The 23,073-nt window shown below is 43.8% G+C and overlaps 1 protein-coding gene across 1 annotated transcript in view; it reads left to right on the top strand.

Annotated features, from left to right (window-relative positions):
- The first annotated feature begins 4,571 nt into the window (after positions 1 to 4,571).
- LOC140077592 (uncharacterized) overlaps positions 4,572 to 23,073 on the top strand; it is a 205,124-nt gene continuing 186,622 nt past the window's right edge. The window contains exon 1 of the mRNA XM_072124865.1: positions 4,572 to 5,080. Coding sequence (XP_071980966.1) covers positions 4,963 to 5,080 — 118 coding nt within the window. The 5' untranslated portion in view covers positions 4,572 to 4,962. The remainder of the gene's footprint in view (positions 5,081 to 23,073) is intronic.

The raw sequence follows: 23,073 nt of genomic DNA, 5'->3' as shown, positions 1-23,073 counted from the left end.
CTTTAGAGGTTGGATAGTCTGCTGTCTGAATCATAACTATCAGCCCAGACACCGGATTGTGCGATTTGACTCTACAATTACCAATTTTGTAAGAAACAAACGAAAAAAAAAAAGTCCTTGAACTTAAATAAAACTTGGCAAATAAGTGAAATGTGTCGTCTTGTTATTGGTAATTATTGTTGTTGTGAGGTTTGGGAACACAGTATACAAGGTGCATGGTCACACATTGGGGAACATTTACTAAGGGTCCGCGGACCGCGGTTCTGTCGGGTCTCCCAACTATTTCTGTTCTGCTCTGAATCACACAGGGGTTGCACCCGATCGGATTGTGGTGCATCGGTGCCGGCTTTCATGTGATACAAATCGGGGGGGCATGGCCGTCGGACAACCCAACTGATTCAGACAAACCGCGAAATTTAAAATTCAAATTGTGTTGCAAGAGCAGCACTCACATGCACCGGGAAGAAGATGGTGAACTCTGGCAGACCTGAGCGGGGAAGCGACACATTCAAGAAATCGGGCGCACGCTGTGAGTGAATCGTGGCAGCTCCGAATCCTCGTTGGGCATTCCAGATCGGCGGACGCAACTGGGAAAGTAAATGCGCCCCAATGGGGCAGATTTACTAACCCGGTCCATTCGCGATCCAGCTGCACGTTCTCTGCGGTGGATTCGGGTCCGGCCGGGATTCATTAAAGCAGTTCCTCCGACGTCCACCAGGTGGCACTGCTGTGCTGAAAAGCATCGGAACGAGCTCAAGTTCACCGCCGTTTTTTCCGAATCCGTCGGGTTTTAGTTTGGCCACGCCCCCCGATTTCCGTCGTGTGCATGCCAGCGCCGATGCGCCAAAATCCCGGGGCAATTCAGGGGAAATCGGCGCAAATCGGAAATATTCGGGTAACACGTCGGGAAACCGCGAATCGGGCCCTTAGTAAATGACCCCCATTGTCTACCATCCGATCTGGATTGAATATGAGGTCAAAATCAAGAATAGAAATTCTCCTACGTGTCTCTACGTGTTTTTCTCCAAGGGAACGTCCCCACTAGACAAAAACATAGTGGGTTGTGGGTCATGGATTTATGGTCATTACAACATGTCATATACATTTTAGGGGAACACAGCAGCGAATTCCATGCAGCTCCACTTCTGGATAATTTAAAGGGAACCTGCCATTTAAATTAACCCACACAAAATTAATACTTCATTAAAAAAAAAAACTATGATTAAAAATCATTGCCCTTATTCTTATAAGGTTTCTTTCCATGGCTGAAATGTTAAAAAATTAGTTTGTAAACTTTTATTCAACTCACCTGATGTGGTGCCAATGATATTAACGGAGTCCTATATATTTTACTCGCATTGTCCTGCCTCCTTGTTTCACTACTAGGACATGCTGCTGTATAGACCTACTATTTGGGGACCTTCTACCAATATTTAACTATCAACATATTCAGCTCTGTTTACATATTATTAGGGGTAGAAAAAGTTGTCAAATGTTTTACACATTGCCTTGCTGGGATGTTGAGAGACCGAGCTCTGTTACATCCTTGAACACTTCATGAGCAGATGATGTCATCTAAGGACCCAGCAACATTTGCAAAATCTACGCCATGTATGTATCTGATCACATGAAATCATAGCCTGTCTCCATGGAGGATGGGGAGAAGTAGAAATCCGTGGAGGCATGCTGTGATTTCATGTGATCAGATAGGTGCATCAGTTAGATTAAAGGGCACCTACCACCACGATTCTACCTATAAAGGTAGAACGGGTGGTAGGTGGATGAATGGGACGTATGGATAGCCCTTTTTGGGCTAATCCTTACGTCCCGGCTATCCTTTTGTAAACTTTAATCAGTTGATATGTTAATTTAATTAAGCAGCTACTGGGGCGTGGAGTAGCCGGACATGAGGCTACTAGTCGTGGCTACTCCACGCCCCAGTAGCCTTGTTCCTCCGCCTACCATGTAATCTTCGGCGCGCAGCACCTCGTAGCTGCGCGCCCTCGTCCGAGCACCCGGCGTCTGTGCATGCGCAGTAGCACCGGCCTCGGAGCTACGGCCGCGCACCCGTAGGCCTGCGTCCTGCGCAGAACGCAGAATATTCGCACGAGGGCGCGCAGCTACGAGGAGCTGCGCGCCGAAGATTACCCGGTAGGCGGAGGAACAAGGCTACAGGGGCGTGGAGTAGCCACGACTAGTAGCCTCATGTCCGGCTACTCCACGCCCCAGTAGCCGCTTCATTAAATTAACATATCAACTGATTAAAGTTTACAAAAGGATAGCCGGGACGTAAGGATTAGCCCAAAAAGGGCTATCCATACGTCCCATTCATCCACCTACCACCCGTTCTACCTTTATAGGTAGAATCGTGGTGGTAGGTGCCCTTTAAGTAAATGTTATAATAAAAGAATTATTCTTACATCTACCATTACTTTAAAGTGTAACTGTAAAGCTATAGTGATTTTATAAAACTATTATGTTATTCCCCTTTAAAATCAAACAGAATGATGCCTACTTTGTGCTGCTCCTCCTTTTCTTTCTAAAATTATGGTATTTTCTGTTCTGAAAGTGTGTGACAAAAATCTCTCACTAGAGATGAAGTGGGCGGAGACTAATATCTGTCAGTCTATGCCCTCAAGCTGAGGCCAGTTAGCTTGCCCACAGATCCCATGATGCCTTGTGTTCTCTCTCAAAGTAATGTAGCATTAAATCCATTTAGTTTCACAAATGTAAATCACCTGAAAACTGCACAGTGCACATACAGGATGTATATGGTGACAGCCTGGCAGCTTCCATCACATGGAGGAGCAGGGAACATGTAATAAGTGGTAGAAATCATTAGTACATGAAGTGTATAGCCCGTGATGTGTGAGCACTAAGGGTTTATAGCTTATCTACACAGAGATGGTACTGCAGAAGACAAGGTGGGGGAGGGGGGAAGCAGCATGAGGAGAGAGACAGAGAAAATTCTGTAGAATCACAGACTGGGATGGAGGAAGTGATAGGGAACAGGGGAGATTGTGTACCTCACTATTCTGTGCAGGAGACATCTATATCTACAGTCCTTGAACACTCTGAGCTCTGCTACATATACAGTGAGAGCTCTGTCACATGACCTCTTCTGTCAGCAGGAAGCAGCCCTCCCCTTCCATGAAACTGACTCAGAAACAAACTATAAACAAAGTATGGATTCACAGGGCTTGTCAGCAGAGGCAGAGGAAGCAGCTCCTGCAGCACTGAGGTAATCTGAGGGGGATAGCAAAAAGACTGCTGCATATAGGTGACAAATATAATAGACAAAGTTGTTTTACATCCCAAGAGCTATTGGTTTGTGGGGGAAAAAAACCTTTACAGTTTCTCTTTAATCAGAGCTCTGATATATGCATTTATTTTCTAGGACTCCAGTTTCTAGGGTGTTTCCTCACACTGCTGTGCTCCTAGATGCATTGAGCTCCACCTTTCTACTCTGAGTTAAAGCGGTAGCAAGCATCTGATTGCATAGTATAGCAGTTCCAGAGCAGAGTGGCTGTGGAGAGGTTCAAAGCAGAGAGCTAAGAGCCCAGCAGTGTGAGGACACGTCTACAGTGCACTCTGAGAAGCGACAATCCTAGAATATAAATTCATATATCGCAGTCCTGTTGCTACAAACCACACACATTTCTCCAGGGACAATACCTAACACGGGATGTAGCCTTACAGATATTGAAACAGCTCTGTATATAAAAGTTCTAACATAGTTTATCTTCCAGAAACAGATATTACTAAGGACTTGAATAATTACTTTTTTTTAGGACTAGGCAGAAGACAATGGCCCAAGCATTAATATCACACTAATAATTTAGTTTATATGGTGGGTGGATGTGACATACTCTACCTTGTCAGACATTGCAACAGCTCTTACTCCTGGTGCACTCACATCTCCACTATACAAATCTGACCGCTACTCACAATGTAACCCTATGGTCACACAGCAATACATATACTCATTAGTACCACACATGGGGGGCATGTATCTTAATTTTGGTTTGTTTGTTTTTCATTTTGTGCCTTTTTTATTTTTTGTTGGTGAGGGTGTCTGTCGTAGTGTTCCTAATGTATCTTTGCAAGACCGATGTTTCTTCTTCACCCCCTATTTTTGAGAAAATTGGTGAATTTTTGGACTCAATTCTATACATCCCCTGGCATACTAAGAGGCACAAAGAGAGATACACAATATAGACGCTTGTATCACAGGCAACCAGAGCCAAAGATACTTACCTCCTGGAGAAAGAGCAAAAGAATAGAACACTAGAAAACCGCAGACATGTGCCCCAAAATCCACAAATCCTGCAGACTCCAAAACTTCACTACGCACCCCTCTAACGCACAGCTGGATTCAGACATCACATCCCTTTCCAAAATCTATCCACTCAGTCACGACTGTACAGGTGGCTCCCACCTCCCCTCCACCTGCACATTAGCAATTTGAGTAAGGGGGTTGTCTCCAGCCCCCTCCTGAATGGCTGAGCCCCTCGGTGGGTGTATCTAAGTCTATGCAGCTGCTGAGAATGGACTGCAGAGTCTCACAACTCCTCTGCTGAGAACGATGTGCTGCTGGATTTGTGGTTTCTGCTTGTCACTACTGAAAATGTAAGGGGCGAACCCCCAATTTTAGAGTCACTACCACTTTGTTACTGTGTTAGGACTCCAAATAGTGCAGAAGGATTCCTTAGGTACATTTGTCAGATGCCTTCTTCTTCTGAAAAGGTTAAGTAGCTGCACAGGATTGCAGAAGAGGGGGTGCTAAAGCCTATGTTTTGAGGGGCTCTGTAATAAAGGGGCATACAAGAAACTGGTGCATCTGGAATGGAGAATAGAGACAAGTTCATGACTATTGTAGAGAGGAACGTATAGCTGTGGATGTTATATGAACGCTGATGCTTGATCTGTGCTGGATGCATCTTCCCACAAGGAATAAGGACTATGGATGTGACCAGGGGGCACTACCAGCTGGCACCACTGCTGTTCCTCATGCTGATGACCTGGGTTGGATCCTTAGAGCTTGAAGAAATTTGGGATGGAGGATCTGGACAAATGGCAGGTAAGGAATCTCTGAAATATTTTAGTATCTTATAATGTTTGTTGGAGAAGGATGGAATGATGGGCGCTGTAGGCATTGAGGGCATCATGTCATTACCAGCAACAGGGAAGAACTGGTTTGTAAATCTCCATCAAAAGATTTTTCATCCTGATTGATGCCACATTCGAATCCGTGTGCTCTATATAAATAAAGAATTATTATTATAACATTCCAGTGGGAGACACATCCAAGACATTTTGTATAGTGTGTAAGAGAGAGAGAAGGAAATCAGGGAATGTAACAAGATGTGTTGATCATGGACTGGACAATACACAAGAGGGAACAGGGTTAAGATATATGAAGTAACAAAAGTGTTAGAATCACTCCAAACTGTGAATGTACGATTGTCCTGTCCCCAAATATCAGTCCTGTACTCCAGGTTTCAGCGTGTCACTGTACTGTACCCCAAGAGGCAATGGACTGTACCCCAAGTGTCAACATGTTACTGTACCCTAAGGGTCACTGTACTGTACTATTAGTGTCACCAAGACATTGTGTACCCTAAGTGTCAATGTGTCAATGTACCATATCTTAAGTGTCAGTGTCCTGTATCTAAGTGGCCATTGTATGTGATTGTCCTGTACCCCAAGTGTCAGCATGTCATTTTCTTGCCACCCCCCCTTAATGTGGCCTCGTGTCCCCAAAGGGGACATCTCAACATGTCAGCTTTAGTACCCTAAATGTTAGTGTGTCCTTCTTTTATTACTGCAGACGTTAGTGTGTGAAAATTTTGGAATTTTAAAACATGAAGGCTCCAAAGATATAACACAGAAACAAAATGCAGGATCTTTATCTCCGTACATACCCAACTTACTGGTTAGACTATTACAATGTGTCAGTTTGGTTCTCATCAGCCCTTTCCTTATGATAATATCATGACATGTACAGAGCCGCTGCTCAGCGTCCGATCACTTCTCAATGTACATAAGGGATGCAGATAGTATCTACAACATGCTCAGCAGCAGCGCATTACTTAAAGGGATACATACATCTCTATACAAGTACTTGATATTAGATCAGATTAATCATGGCACATCTTCTCATAGACATCACCAGACATGGATGTGCTTCTATAGCTGAAAAAACTCCATGCCGCATAGTCTGAACTGTGGCCTGGATAATCTGCAGGTGACAGGGGTGATATGCTAGAAATCTGCCAAGTATAGATGAAGAGGGACATACTGAATTCTCCTAGCCTTCTAATTGTCTGCCAAATCAGATGCCAAGATATAATAGGCTTAGGTGGGTCCATGGCAATATGGAAACCTTCCCTATACCTGTCATCACACACATTGGCCGCTGGCAAAATTAGCCTTTCATTGCCCACATTCAATCTGATCATTCATCTGCTTGGTTTAAGCACTTGGAATTGGATAATGTATCTGCCATCACTGTTTAGAGCAAGAGTTTTCTACTTTTGGCACAGTAATTTCCATAGTTGATGTAGTACCTATTTCTGGCCTGCAGGTGGCAGTGTGACAGTGAAGGTTTCAGTACAATGCTGCCTGTAATCTGGGGGAAACCTACAGATGTTCTGGATTAAATAATCAACACAATTTCCTAGTAAATTAAGAGATATGTCTTATATAAATTGTGTGCTACTTAGTATATATACAATGTATCCCAGAAGCCTTTGTAAGGGTGGCGCCCCCTACTGTGATCAGGGGATTCAGGGACCTGCTGAGGATTCCTTATTACTTTAGTCTATAAAATAAAGCGTAACACGTCTCTTGGCTCCGATTCCCAACGTATGCATTGGATCTACTTATTTATAAATGCTAAGGTAAGATTAGGCCAAATAGTGACTTCACTTCTTCGCTCAAAAAATTTTGATCACACAGATGTGGAGCAGGCGGAGCGGTCTTTATGACGGATCAGACCTTATAAGGTATAGTATAGAACATGTTCGTTATACATGGGTAGGAAGAAAATAGAAAACAAAGCTGATTTGTTTTCCTGAAATAGTGCCACCCTTGTATGTAGGTTGTGTCTGGTATTGCAACCAAAGAGTCAGATTACATCATTTCTATGGGGCTCATGATAAGAGGGACCCCTATACTGAAAAGCCTCTTCTACTTCCCATGAGAAGGTCATAGAAAGGAAATTATTATTGTATTTGTGTTGCATGGACAGCCACAGGTAGCAAATTATTTAGTAAACCTTAAAAATGTTAGTGGGGGTGTGATTGTTAGAGGGTCTGACCTCTGTTAGTAATAGGACCCTGGGAGCCTCTTGGTGAATATAGTGAAGGTTCTGCTTGGCTTCTGCTCCATTCATGTTCATTGGTCTCATAATGAGTAGGGGTTGGAGAGGCGCAACCTCTATTGACGTGATTCATGGAGGTCCCATGATGCCACCTTTTAGAAATGTTATAACCCAGGGACAATCAAAATTTTGACTTGGGGTCTGAACAGTTGGTGTTTTACCACAAAGACCCCTTGTGATGATAGGAAGTGACAGATGAGCATGAATGCTACTGCTCCATTCATCTCTAATGAAATGCCTAATACAACACAGGTTCTGAAGCGATCCTTGTTCTTGTTATAGGTGGAGCAGATGTCTGATCCCATCAATAATACTAGTTTTATACAACTACCCCCCTTTAAGACTGGCTTATGAAACACCCCAGCGGGCTCTGTCTGCATCTACATCTATTTTATCCAGTGAGCTCCCCCTAGTGGTGGAGTCTGGCAGCCTGATCTTAAAAACTCAACTCTATGAGAATGTGTATCTGTTAATATTAGGTGGAGCATTACCCTTAGAAGTCTTGTTATGATTTGGTTAAGAGTGCTTTTCAGCCATGTATAACCTTTAAAAGTCATTGCGATACCACTTATTGCATTTTGTAAATCAAAGTTAATATTGCAAAAAAAAAAAAGAGCAAATAAAAATAGTAAGTGGTTTAATATGGTTTTCATATTAGTCCAATTGTGAGCACCTCCTAACATCTGTCCGGTCACCTGATATAGCCATGTAACGTAGCACTCCACTCATTAATAAGCAGACCGCTCTTGTTATATAGGGTTAATGCACGCGTTCCCCTCTAGACATATATTTTTAGCTCCAGGCCGCACTGATTTGGGCCGGTGCCCAGTTCTGCTTGCTTGGGTAAGCATGAAGTGTTTTGGTTTGCAATCAAAGTGAAACAAATGACATGTAAATCCATAGGCCCAGGGGAAGCCCGTACTGCAGCGGGAGAACTGAATTATGAGACCGGGCCGCCAGATTGCTTGGCAATAGCGCAACACTCTCACAACTGGGTGCTGATTTCCAAGACTGAGTCAACAGGTAAACGCCGTCAAGCTGGGAGCTTGGGATCCGACCCAAAATATCTGTCAGGCTGTAACAAAACCAGGATTCATGGAGAAGGTCTGACTGATTTCACGCGGAGACCTTCCAAACAGCGACGTCTGGCTTGCGGGGTGTCTGTGTTTTATCTCTTGTAATTGTAGAAGAGCTTGTAGAGTCATCAGAGGTAGGAAGGAAATCGCATGATTGTATTATTGGAAATTATAAGACAACTGCTCTGAAGCATTGTTAGCTACTCAATGGGGTTAAGTCCACTTCTGATAATCCCTACTTACTAATAAGATAAGCAGAGCTCATGGCACCCCCCATCGATCAGCTGGAGTTTGGAATGTCTGCATGTAAGTGTTCAATTTGCATGCAGCGCCACCGCAGAGCAAAGGAAGCATTACACATTGGCCATTCAAATCAATGGCTTTGAGGACACTCTGGGGCAGATTTACTTACCCGGTCCATTCGCGATCCAGCAGCACATTCTGTCTGGAGGATTCGGGTCTTCCGGCGATTCACTAAGGTAGTGCACCCGATGTCCACTAGGTGTCGCTGCTGCACTGAATTCCATCGGAATGCACTGAAGTTCACCAAGCCAGGCCGGGTGCAGGTAAGTGCGTGTGAAGCAACACTTTTTTTTTAAAATGCTGTGGTTTTTCCGAATCCGTCAGGTTTTCGTGCAGCCACGCCCCGGATTTCCGCCGCATGCACGCCGGTGCGCCACAATCCGGAAAACTGAAAAATTCGGGTAACCCGCCGGAAAAACACAATTCGAATCCTTTGTAAATGACCCCCTCTATGTCACCCCTCTCCACTTTATGCAGGTGAAGAAAAGAAATATGCACAACACTGCCACCTGCTGAAGGTTTCTGTATGAAGTAGACACGCTTAATAAAACAAATTTCTCTTTCCATGGAGTCTTTTCTTCAACTGCATCTATGTTCACATGGATACTAATGCTGGCGCTGTGTTCCGTGCACTCTGGACATCATGGCTCGAATTTGTTGCACTATATGCTCCATTTAATATTGAACAGGATGAGCCTCCATCCACTTTATCTTCCCCGATTTATTGATTGTGTCCCACCTACACTGTTCTTTCTATTTCCTTGGTTCTTCACCTCCCCGAGTGACCTGGCCTTTATAGGTGACATCACTTTGCCCAGCTTTATCACTCAGGTCAAGCGGAAGACCCATCTATTATGGCATCTTGTAAACTAGAAAGCTCGTTTAAGTTGAGAGTAATGTGGTCAAAAACAAAAATTAAAAAAATGTATAATAGTAATAATCTTTATCTGTAAAGTGATCATATATTACATAGTATTACTAAATACATACTACAAAGTATGATGACAGAAGGTTCCTCTATTTGATCACTAGATAAAAACACAAATTTCAATAGGAACTGTGCAATACTACATTTCTCCTGCGGGGGCACTGTAGGGAAACTGAACACTTGTGGTCAGGTTCTTTCACAGTTCTGAGCTAATGTAATGCTCAGTGTAACATAAGAAGACCCTTATAGCAAACTGATTTTGTCCAAAAGGACAACCCATTTAAGGAAAATAGTAGTTGTAGTGGTAAATGTGTTATTAAAGGATAGCTCCTCAAAAAATAAACTTGCACCAAGTTGATTGACATTTATATAGTTCCAATAGTAACCATGCGTTGGCAATTGGCAATTCCTTTTGGAACATATATTCTAATAGTGAACCGTCCCCTTAAAAGCCTTTAAAGGGAAGGACTGCCTTTATGACATATCCTAAAGAAATGTTCGATATAAGACTAATAGATTCTATGAACTGGATTTTCCATTATTATCTAAAACATTGGGGGTCATTTACTAAGGGCCCGATTCGCGTTTTCCCGACGTGTTTCCCGAATATTTCCGATTTGCGCCGATTTCCCCTGAATTGCCCCAGGATTTTGGCGCACGCGATCGGATTGTGGCGCATCGGTGCTGGCATGCACGCGACGGAAATCGGGGGCGTGGCCGAACAAAAACCCAACGGATGCGGAAAAACCGCCGCATTTAAAACAAAAAAAGTGTTGCGGAGCTTGCACTTACCTTCACTAGGAATAGGCCGGTGAACTTGAGCACGTTCCGATGCTCTTCAGCGCAGCCACCTGGTGGACGTCGGAGGGACTGCCTTAATGAATCCCGGCCTGACCCGAATCCACCGCAGAGAACGCGCCGCTGGATCGCGAATGGACCGGGTAAGTAAATCTGCCCCAATGAGGCTGTAGTCAGAGATTTCCATACTCGGTGCCCCTTGTTTTTGGGCATTGGTCAATGACCATGACATGGCCCGGCCATAAACAATGACTGTCTACGACCTAAATGTGAAATAAGGCGAAAACAAGACAGGCGGATGAATTCAATATGAAACATGTTTATTTATGGGCCCCGTTGCCAGGACGTGTCTCCACTTCTAACAATTACATGTGGTAGGATGAAGCGGTGGTTTGTATCGTTCTGTATGAGGTTTATTTATTCAGACCATGTGTGTTATTTCTTTCACTGTTGGCTTTCATAGTCCTGTTTGGGTTCCAGAAAAGATAAATGAAATGAAGCCATCATTGAGCCCCCAGCCCCTGGTACACAAGGTCTATTTACATTATGGCACATGTTCCTTATAGAGCGCTGTGCACATTCATAATGTTATATTCATCTTCACTGTGAGGACAAGAAGGTGCGGACAGGTCCAGTTTCCCTGACGAGGGGTCAGAAGTCACGTGTTATTTGTAGGGGAATGGAAATTCGAAAACTCCCACGCAATACCACGTCTTAAAGGGGTTGCACATGTTTCCAAAAAGAAGCAAACATCCCTCCAAATGTTTTTTTTACAACCCCTTTAAAAGCTATGAAAGTTATATAAACAGGCCATGAAGGCTCCGTTCACACACGTCAGATTTGACACTGATGTTGTTGCAGATACCAAATCTAAATCTGCTTCCAATTCCAATGTTGATCAACATTTCCATGAATGTGAATGGAATTTGTAAGTTCTGGCAATACCAAAGGAAAAAAAAAATCATTTTGCATGTAGAAACATTGTTTAGGTGTGGCGTAACCAGGAGTTACAAACACATACATTATACATTCATATATATACAATCCATTTATATACATAAGCATACAGCATAAACATACATACAGTATATGCAATCCATATATACAACATATGCACACATACATTACCATATACACCCATGCAGCATATACACAGACATAAAATACCATATTCAGACATACAGCATATACACACACACCCAGAATATACACAACACATACACACCCAATACCCAGATGCAAGAGCCCCCTTACACTGCAGGCCCCATGGCTGCTATATTTACACCCCTGTTGTTTAGCTTCAATGGTTTACAACGTTGTCCTTCTTTGTATAGATTTTCTGCACAGTTTCACTTTCTGCCACAGGAATTGTTCTAAGGGTACGGTCACACGTGGCATTTTGAATGCGTTTTTGGCCCATTTTTAAGCAGTCCGTCAAAAACCACATGCGTTTTTTGAAAATGCATGCGTTTTTGACCAGTTTCAATAAAGATAATTGGTCAAACCTGTCAAAAACAGATGCGTTTTCAAAAACGTTTGCGTTTTTTAACGCATGTGTTTATTGATGGACTGCTTAAAAACGGCCCAAAAACACGTTCAAAACGCCACGTGTGCCATCACCCGAAGATGCGAGCTGAATTTGCAATGTTTTTTGTGCGTTAAAGTCCACGTAACAGATATAAGGTGTTGTGTATGTTCACACTGTCATTTGGCAAAGTGAATAGAGCAAATACAGCAATATGTCACTGAAACGTTATGTGATAAGGAAAGATAAAACTACCCAGGTCTCCATGTCATGCCAACCATGGCTGCTATAGGATGTACATGAGACTCATTATACGACACAATGACAATGAGCACTACAAGTCCCAGTAGATGAGGTCTGAGGGGCTTCAGCCATTCAGTATTATAGAGGAGAAGACAGTCAGCTGTGAGGAGACCATGATGTGAGGTAAAGAAGGCAGAGCCATGTCAGGAGAAATGTCACAAAACTGGAGCAATTCTGAGGTAAAAAATGTCAAATATTGTGAAAAGCAGATAAGTTACCCCAAGTATCACAGTTATGTCACATATATGATGTCATATTATAACATAAAGACAGATGAACACATGTCCCTCGTTTCTGAGAGAAATGTCACAAACTGGAGCAATTCTGAGGTAAAAAATGTGAGAAGCAGATAAGTTACCCCAAGAGGCACCACAGTATTCACATTTATGTCACATATATGATGTCTTATTATAACATGTTAAAAAAAAGACAGAAGAAAACATGCACCTTGGGGGACATTTACTATGGCGTTTCCGCCAGTTTTGTGGCGCTCTCACCATATGTTCTGCTCTCCGACCTATTTATTAGCTGTCGGGGACAGAAAAAATGCCTTTTTCCGTCTGCTCCGACTCTTCTCCGAAAAGGGGCGTGGCTTTGGCGGAGTGGAAACTCAGACACAATTACTATGTGTCGCAGCCCTTTTTGGGCGGTGTAAACTGACGGAAAGTAGACCAAAAGAAAACTGGTCTAGCAGGGACTGTTGGACACATTTCTGGTGCTCGGGACAGATTTTGTCCCAAGGACAGAAAATAGTCTCGGCGCCAGAAATGTCTCTGCACAGCTCCACAATATTAAATGTGTGTCTTCTTACCGAGAGCAGGTCGGTAACAAAGCCAATGCAGACACCGACAGTGTAAGTAAATGTCCCCCCTTGTGTCTAAGAGAAATGTCACAAAACTGGTGCAATTCTGAGGTAAAAAATGTCAGAATATGTGAGAAGCAGATAAGTTACCCATAGTAGGGACCCCTATATTCATATTTACTGTATATGTGTATATATATATATATATATATATATATATATATAGATGACACCTAATATTAAAGCTAGTCATTTCAGAGAAGAGGAGTTTAAATATGGTGGAAATAACAGGAGCAGGAATGTGGATAAGGGGTGGTCTTCTCTTATGGCGGTCTTCCAGAGATGTCTCACTGTGTATATCTATATTATGTTTGTTTGTATTGTTATGACTGTGACTACCAATATGCGCCCTAGATGCCCTTACAGTTTTAGGAAGACAATGGGGCAGATTTATCAAGCTGTCTGAAAGTCAGAATATTTCTAGTTGCCCATGGCAACCAATCACAGCTCCCCTTTAAAATATTCATGAGCACTGATAAAATGAAAGCTGAGCTGTGATTGGTTGCCATGGGCAACTAGAAATATTCTGACTTTCAGACACTTGATAAATCTTCCCCAATAAGTCATCATGGAGCCAATATGGCTTTTGTTGGGTTACACATTCACAGGCCACGTTCACACACTTGGATTGTGTTTCGAAACGCATTTCCAGAGCATCGGGGCGAAACTCCTCCATCAATGCAATAGTTTTGGGTTGAAGTTTCACTGAATATGATTAAAATGCACAAATGATTGGGGGTCATTGTGTTCAATATTAAGTAAGTACTTGATGGTTATATGGTGCTTGCGTTGTTATTGTTGTGTCGACACTGACCGACAACAGAAATAAATGTACAATTGTACATAAATGTAAATGTAGACTCGTTTCTCCTAAATTATCTGCCTTCAAAGTACACCACATGTGGACTTTACCTTGCAAGAAATGGCTGAAAACAGCCAACAATAGTTTAATTGAACTATACAACAATATAGAGAAGCTTCCAGTGTCAAATCTAAAGAAGTTTATTTTTTGGTGGTGGTGGTTTCTGTGGTTTCTACAGTACCCCTGAAGTCTTGTTTCACACCAGTAGGGGGTTCCCCTTGCATAAGGAGTTATACAGGTAATACTGTGTAGATGTAGTGAGCTCCCCCTAGTGGTGGCTGCAAGCGTGCAAAAAATTACCAGATGTTCTATGTGAACAACCAGTATAAAAATATATTATTAAAGTCATCAGCTAAGAAATATGGGGCAATTAAGGGTAAATAAATGAAATTATAGGAACATACACCCATTAGTCATATAGCTGATGGTTACTCATTAGAATAATTCTGGAATTTCCTTCTTGGACATCACCATATCCGAGGATCATCATGTCGTGTGCCAGGCGGACTGTTTCCACATAATGAGGAGCGGTCTCTCCTAATAATCCCCGTCATGGTCCTTTCCTCCCCCGCTTATGTCAACAGGTTTGACAGGAAATGAGTTTATGAGGTTATTTTGGAGAGAGTATTAATTGACGTGGTGTAAAAATGGAGATTGGTGTAATCCTCCTCATCGTCAGCGCGGTGCAGACATCTCACATGCGGAATTTAATGGGATCCTATTTAAGGCAATTAGCAAGTGGCAAAATATTGTACACGAGCCAAGTGGAACAGAGTTAATGGATTCGTATTGACGCAAGGCCCTTCGTGCGGATTGACTTTCACTGCAATAAATTAAATTGTAACTCACTTCTTTACAAACGTTATTTTTACCCAAAGTTGGAATGGTGAGCCCCTTGGGGCTCAGTGCAGACCCCCTCAGTCTCTGTATAAGTTTCCATTAAGTATTTGAGTGAAATGTTAAAAGGTAGAAAGCCTGATAGTATGTGGAGCATGTATGGAGATGGAGGGGGGCATACAGCACCCCTTGTGCAGCCTTAAACAAAAATGTAGTTTTTCTAATCTATTGGGATAATTGGGATGATTTGCATGTAAGCAATGCAAAACACGTGGAGCTGATTGCCTAGGCCTAGTGTGTCAGTGGAGCCCTATCCCTCAGCCTTTGAATTGCATTATAAAACGCAATTCAAACTCTTCGTGTGAACACAGGCTCTTGGACTGCTGGAAATAGCTAAGCAACAGGGTAGCCGCTCAAAATGCAAATAAGCCACATTCACAAGTTGCATTTTGGATGACTTTTCATTTAATTTTCAATGCAATTAATCGCTTTTTGTATAAGTTTCAAAACGCATCCCGTAACACATGCATTTTAGTATGTGTTTTTTTTGCAATGCATTTTAAAAAAGCAATGAAAACACATTCAAAGTGCATTTGGGGGTATTTATTAAAGGGGTTATCCGGGTTTAAAAATCTTTTTATGGCCGGGCTGGGGAGGGATAGTTAAACATAATAAACATGGACTTACCTCCTCCGGCGCCGCCGATGTCCCGCGCCGCGGTCACTTCGATCCGTGGTCACTTCGATCCGTCCCCCTGTAAACAAACAGGGGCACGGAAGCCGCGCACAGGGAGCTTCCGGTCCGCGTTGTGGACGGCTCCTCCCATCCGTCCCTATCTCTCAGCGTTGTAAGCGCTGGGAGATGGTGCGCATGGGAGCATCCGGCCGGCCGGAAACTCCCTTGCGCCGGTGTAATGAAACCGGCGCACGGAGAAGACGGGCCGCGGCGCGGGACATCGGCAGCACCGGAGGAGGTAAGTACATGTTTATTGTGTTTAAATAGCCCTCCCCAGCCCGGCCATAAAAAATTGTTTAAACCCGGATAACCCCTTTAATGTGTTGCTGACACCACTAGTCTAGTGCTACACCAAATTCATCATTGTGAAATAAGACTGTTGAGTTTTTTTGGCACAAGGACTATATTTCACCTGCCCATAACCCTTTACCTTTAGAACACAGAAAAGTCGGAAAAGGGGGAAAAAACGGTCCAAAAGTCTTTTGCGCAAATTATGCCAAAAGTCTGACCAAAGTGGCTTCATGAATTCCCCCATTGTTTGCTTGCCGGGCAGTAAACTTGGCAAGCATGTAGTTGGGTGCTGTAGAGAGGAGAGGTGGTCGCTTGGTCACGGAGTGGTGAGACACAGTGGGACTTATTAACTAAGGGTCCGTGGATCACATTTCCGTCAGACTTCCCGACATTTTCGGGATTTGCACTGCTGGAACAGGTATTTAGCAGGGGATTGTGTCACACGCGATGGGATTTTGGTGCAGCGTGTTTTCTGGATTCTGGTACCGGCTTTCATGTGACAGAAATTGGGGGACGGGTCGTCGGACGATCCGACGGATTCGGACTGAGCGCAGGATTTAACATCCAATTTGTGTTGCTAGACAATGCACTTACATGCACCAGGAAGAAGATGGTGAACTCCGGCGGACCTGAGCAGGGAAGCGACACATGCAGGCAGATTCGCAAATTGCGGCAGATGTGCAATCCGGTCGGGCAATGCACTTTTGGGGATCACGCAGGATGGATAAGTTTATGTGGTCCAATGTGGCATTTACTGAAAACAGTGAAAACTGTGCTATGTACAGTCGGCCTTTGTAGTGTGCAGAGGGCGCCAGATTCATGATGGCGCCCGTTCTTCATGAATCTGGCGTCCTCTGCAGTGCCCCAACTTTTTTTTTTTGTGCACCTTTAACATGGGGCGTACAACACATTTCTTTCAGACTTTGCAGGTTAAATGTGGCTCACCGGAACACCCACTTCAGTGACGAAATTTGTGTCATGTGGAGAATAGTGCAGCCGCGACACAAAAGGGTTTCATGCGACACAAATGGCGCGGGCACTTCTAAAATACAGGTGCAAGCAGTTTGCAAATAAAAGAACGTGCAGAGATCGGCAGAAAACTTGTGCAAAGTCCTTAGTAGATGTGCCCCAGTGTGTTCACTGCACCGAGGTCAGGTGCCATAGACTTCTACGGGGGGCGCAAATTTTCTTGTTGTAAGTTTTCTGGTGAAAAAAATGACCTTTCTTGCTGTGTTTCTGTACACAAATAAAAAGGGGGCTTTTTGGATCAGAATGATGATACATAGCACCCAGGAATCTGCATACAGAGTTGTTGCATGTGATAAAGTACTAGAGATATTGTTCCCTAGACATGTAAACTGAGGCACAAGTAATGTGCCACAATATGGATGACCTCCGCTCTGCATGTGAACAATGTTTGCATTGAATAGCGTTCAATCTGTGTATTAGGGGATAGTATGACAGCTCTGTGCAGCTTTGCTGTGCTCCTAGGGGGCTGCATACACCCCACTATAGGGTAACTTCCATATAAAACACTGACTAAATACAGGTTGGACCTGACCAAGGTCAATATTATGTTAAGCTGATTCATGGACCATGTGCGGCACTTAGTGGATGAGAGAGGTGATGGAAAGCGGTCGTGTCAGAGGACAGGGGAGAGACACGAGCTGCCAGCTGCCATCATTAAACACCACAGCCCCCTCCCACCGTAATGAGGGCTTATTCAGCCATGGAAGCGGCTGATATGGAAAAGCCTGTGCTAATGCCGGGAGGGAGGGCAGGCCGCCTGTTATGACAGCTGAGGGAGGAAAGTGTCCAACAACCCAACACACTCCTATCCTATCTCCTAATATATGGGTCTAATAAATCCACAGGAAGGGGTGGGATAGGCATCAGATGACCTCACCCCATGTATTAGCACAAGTGTTCGGCGCTGGTGACGTTGTGTAATGGAACGGTATCGTGTATCCGGGGAAGTGATGAAGATGACCTTACTATTGCCAATGGAGATTACCATGTAACCCCTTAATGCACCACAATGTAGTCATGGATTGTAAAACTTGGATTGCAATGTTTAAAGTGGTTGGGGCACTATAGACCTCTATCCCATGTTCTCTCATGGATACGTGGATGCTCATTCTCAAACTATTGGAGATACCCAAACATTATTACTAGAGAGAAGTAGGATCCGAACATCTAGATCAGACACTTAAGCCCTAAGACCATAAGGGATAAGTTTCTGTCATTGTGTAGAGTCCTCTAGGTGGACGTGTTACCAGTGACTTACCTGCCATATTCCTCCACAGATACACGTCAGGCTCTGTGCCGATGTTTCGGTCTCTGACAGTCAGTCTACACTGGACATTCCACTTTTTTATGGGTACAAGAAATACCACCTGAAGTTGAAGAGTTTTCCACAGTATAAGCCATAAATATTAGATCAATGGAGGTTCAGAACTCGGGAACCCACCAATCAACTGCTCCCAACCCAAAGAAGAGAGGAGATGGGGTCCTAGTGTCAGAGCCCAACAAATCTTATAACCACAGGCTAAGTCATCAGTATATTAAAGGTGGAAACCCCCTTTAAGCCCTGCCCGTAATCTGTGAAGCCAAGTCCCCTTTCTACTAAGTCATACCCCTTTGTTGGAGGAGACATGAGAAATGTGGCACACACTGGGGGTCATTTACTAAGGGCCCGTTTTCCTGACGTGTTACCCGAATATTTCCGATTTGCGCCGATTTTCCCTGTATTGCCCCGGTATTTTGGCGCACGTGATCGTATTTTGGTGCATCGGCGCTGGCATGCACGCAACGGAAATCGGGGGGCGTGGCCGAACGAAAACCTGACGGATTCGGAAAAACCGCCGCATTTAAAAAATAAAAAGTGTCACGGAGCTTGCACTTACCTTACCAGGAAAAGGCCGGTGAACTTGAGTGCATCTCAGCGGACTTCAGCGCAGCAGCGCCAACTGTTGGACTTCGGAGGAACTACCTTAGTGAATCCCGGCCGGACCCGAATCCACCACAGAGAACGCGCCACTGGATCGCGAATGGACCGGGTAAGTAAATCTGCCCCACTGTGTAGTACACATGTTTGCGACAAATAATGGTAGAGTTCTGGAGAATTGTCCCCAGTGTTTCAGCTTTACCTGGAAAGTTCCTTTAAGAACCAGGACAGACCAGTTTCCTACTCTAGAATGAGCGCTGTGTCTCCGGGTGGAGTATGAGCACAGACTCCTTCGCCTTGTTCTGCTAATCATGTGCTGAAAACGCTGTGGAATTTTTTTTGGACTGGAGTGAAATTCTCCTGAGAAGGGAAGGTCTGCGCTATTTATTATTACTACACGTTATACGGCACCGATGGGAGGCACAAAAACCGGCATGTCAGCTCTGGAGAGAGACGGGTGTGCGTGTGTGCTGGATTCATTTAAAATTAGATATTTTTTTTTTACAGAATGTTTTCTATATTAAAATAAAGATCCTGTTCTCTCAGATTTTCTTGGGATGTGATTTTATTTAGTTTATTGTGTATTTTTATCCTCCTCATCCTTTGGGGGAAACACTCTGTTTCTGTATATATAGAAGTAGAGGACAGTAAGGTTCTGGACTGTGGTATCCTGAGATGTACGTTCACAAAGAGGAAACTAAAAAAAGGTTACAAACCGTTTGACTAGAGGCAACTGGCTTGGTGGTTAAAGGATTATCGGAGGCAACTGGCTTGGTGGTTACAAATAGTAGAGGCAATTCACATAGTGACTGATTAGAGGGACTAACAAGAATTAAGTTCTTTATTTTATGGTGGGGTCTTTTTAAAGGGTCACCTCTGGGGTATAGAGTCTGCATTGACAGGTACTGACCGCTACTCGTCTCAGATGCAGTCATCCTAGTCAACCCCCTTTAAAGGAAATCTACCATTTGATTTGATCATAATTGGACCAAACATACATTGAGAATGCTGTAGGCACATTGATGCAGAAACATATCTTGTTTAATCCCTGATCTGAGTAGTTTTGCTGAAAAAAACTATTATAAAATTATGATAATGAGGCTCTGTCGCTCTTGTGGCTGTCCCGGGTCTACTTCTCAGCCACAAGAGCTCCAGCCTTGTCCTGCCCAGCATAAGACAAGAGCACGTCATCACTGTGTTGTCCCTGACAGGCATAAGAAATCAATTGCTGCACCATTCCCAAGCTGCTGTATATTGGTCATCCAGCTCAGGTTGATTAGTCCTGTCGGGACAGTTCAGGAAGCTCTGTGTAATGTGTTTATGTATGGTAGGCAGTCTGCACCCAGCTTTCCCAATGTCCTGAATTTTATAATTGTTTTTTTTTTAAGCAAAACCACTCAGTTTAGGGATTAAACAAGATCTGTTTATGCATCAGTGTAAGTACAGGTATGTTTGGATTACAATGCATAAAAACAATTGTTAGATTTCCTTTAAGGTCTGCTTTTTCCCATGGAGGATGATGGGAGTATCTTGTTAGCACTGCACATGATAGTTCAGGATATCGGCCACATTGTATTCATACATTTTGACACTAACACAAGATGACAAGTGTTTGGCGCTCTGCTGCCAGGTTTCAGCTCCAGCTATAACTCGACGTTTGAGGCGATGTCTTGGCACATCATGGCAGGGAATGTCTCGCCATACTGATGTTTACTGCCAGGAGAAACAGAGCGAGCCAGAGGGAAACCCCAAATAATACAGACAAGGCCTCTGGCAACTGTACGAGGCTCCCCCTGTGGTTTACACATAGGAGAGAAGAATTAATATGGTTCTGTGTTCCAAGGAGAAGCAACAACTGGACTGTGCGCAGATGTTATGTGACTGATCTCATGATCATAGCTGAGCTCATAGCTCACATGACTACTCAAGACAATGGGGCTCATTTACTTACCCGGTCCATTCACAATCCAACGGCACGTTGATCCGGAGTGGATTTGCGTCCTCCCGGGATTCGCTAAGGTTGTGCGCCCGATATCCAGCAGGTGTTGCTGCTGCGCTGAGCTCCACCGGAGTTCACCATCTTCTTCCTGGTGCATGTCAAGCGATACTATTTTTTTTTTTTAAATACCGAGTTTTTTCCGAATCCGTCAGGTTTTCCGGCTGCCACGCCCTCCGATTTCCGTCGCATGCAAGCCGGCGCCGATGCGACACAATCCAATCGCGTGCGCCAAAACCCCAGGCAACTCGCCGCAAAACGGCGCAAATACGAAAAAAAACGGGGAAAGCCAACGGAATCGCGGCCAAAGGACCCTTAGTAAATGAGCCCCAATCACTGGCCTCGCTCAGCAATACACATTTGGCTGCTGAAGCCATTCACTGACTCAATTTCCTCAGGTTGGGAGGTAAGAGCACAGCAGTGTGAGGATACAGAGAAGTAAGAACACAGCAGTGTGAGGACACATTCCCAGTGCAGTTAGAAATGTTATAGAAATAGGCATATAAATCCCTATATCACAGTCCTGCTGCTACTAACACAAAGGTATGTACACCTCTCCAAGGACAATACCTAACAATGGCTGCAGAGAGCACAGAGCTCAGCAGGGTGATCAGTGGGAGGCTACAATCCTTGAATATAAATCGTGCCGCTACACCAAGGTATGATTACTCCAAGAACAATCCCTAACACTGGCTGCTGTTTTATATGCTCAATAGTCCAAAATCTCCATCAATCAGACATGATCTATAAAGCAGCAGGTATTCCCTGCAGCGCCACCGCAGGCCTGATTAGGTATTACACCGCTTTTGTTACGATCATTAAGTTGTCATTGGTTGGGTCCTTTGGAGTGAAATAAGCTTGTCTAATAGATGAGGGGGCAGAATGGAGACTCCCCTCTATTAATTGACTAATGACGGGCTTTCCATAAATCATTAGACATATGTCATTGCATTACATCCACAGGTTTTATTTCATGGGCTTTAACCCAGAAGGGAATCTGTGCCCACAACACACTCAGACTCTGCCCCGGAGAGATTATGAGGTGCCTTAGACTTTGACAAAAAATCATATTTTCATCACACGGAACATAATACTTTTATCTGGGTAATATTTTACAGAGCTCAACGAGGCCAGAAGTGGTAGGAAATGATGACATGATTATGACTGGTGCCGATGTCGCTGCAATTTTACAGCAGTTTGGGATTGAATGTCACATTTTTGGAGGCGCTCTTGTTAGATGCAGTTTACTGAGTCTCTAAGAAACATCGAGATTTTTAAGATCCATCTGTTCAATGTCAGACGTGAATGTTCTGCACCAGGAAGCTTCATTTCCTAGTGGAAACACTTAAGCGTTTTATCGTATATGGAAAGTAGACATGTTCAAGGTGAAAGCTGAGCGGCGGAGCAGATGGGGCTCTATCTAATTTCCCGCGCCACAGATACCATTTCCTCACAACTTGTAATGTACTCATAGAGAAAATATGCTTTTACTTAATGTCGAGCTCATTGTATAAAGCCTAACACCTCCTATAAATCCAGATATTAACCTCAACCACCCCTGTGTCACACTGACGGATGATATGTACAGCTATTTCCACATACTTTTTTAGCTATCCCTCAAGAGAAGTTTTGGGTCAGCTGATTCAGATGGCACTGGAACTGTGTCGGACTGGCCCACCTGAGAATCCTCCGGGGGGGGGACCACCTCTCTGCACTTTCTGGTTAAGATGAGTAAGAATAAGCCCCACCTATTAGCTTGGGACTACTGCACAGTGACTGGTTATACTTGTATACAGGGAGATTCAATTTGTGGGTGCTGTTTGAAGTGTCTGACTGGCCCACCGGAGGACAGGAGGATCCTCCGGTGGGCCCACTGCATGAAGTTGTAACAACTCTGGAACAGGAAGAAACATCTTCTTGTGCGAAATTGGAGGCCGCCTCACTACAGTATTCAGTAGTGTCAGCTCGACCCTTCTTTGCTGCTTGACTACTGCCAGGGGGAGTGCACTGTTCCTTTTGATCCGATATTTTTATTAAAAGTTTTGTTATTTTTTTTAACAAAAAAGTAAAGTACAAAACAAAACATTACATTAAATCCCCACCGTATCAAGTATCCTCCCCCCTCTTCCCAGCAGACAGCAGGTAAACCATGCCATAGCATTAAAGGAACAAAGCACAGATCCCATAGAGATGTCTCAAAAACATTGCATACACAACATATGACAG

This window comes from Engystomops pustulosus, chromosome 9 (assembly GCF_040894005.1).
Source record: "Engystomops pustulosus chromosome 9, aEngPut4.maternal, whole genome shotgun sequence".
Lineage (NCBI taxonomy): Eukaryota > Metazoa > Chordata > Amphibia > Anura > Leptodactylidae > Engystomops > Engystomops pustulosus.
Note: the sequence above shows the minus strand (reverse complement) of the source record. Positions and strands in the feature narration are given on the sequence as shown.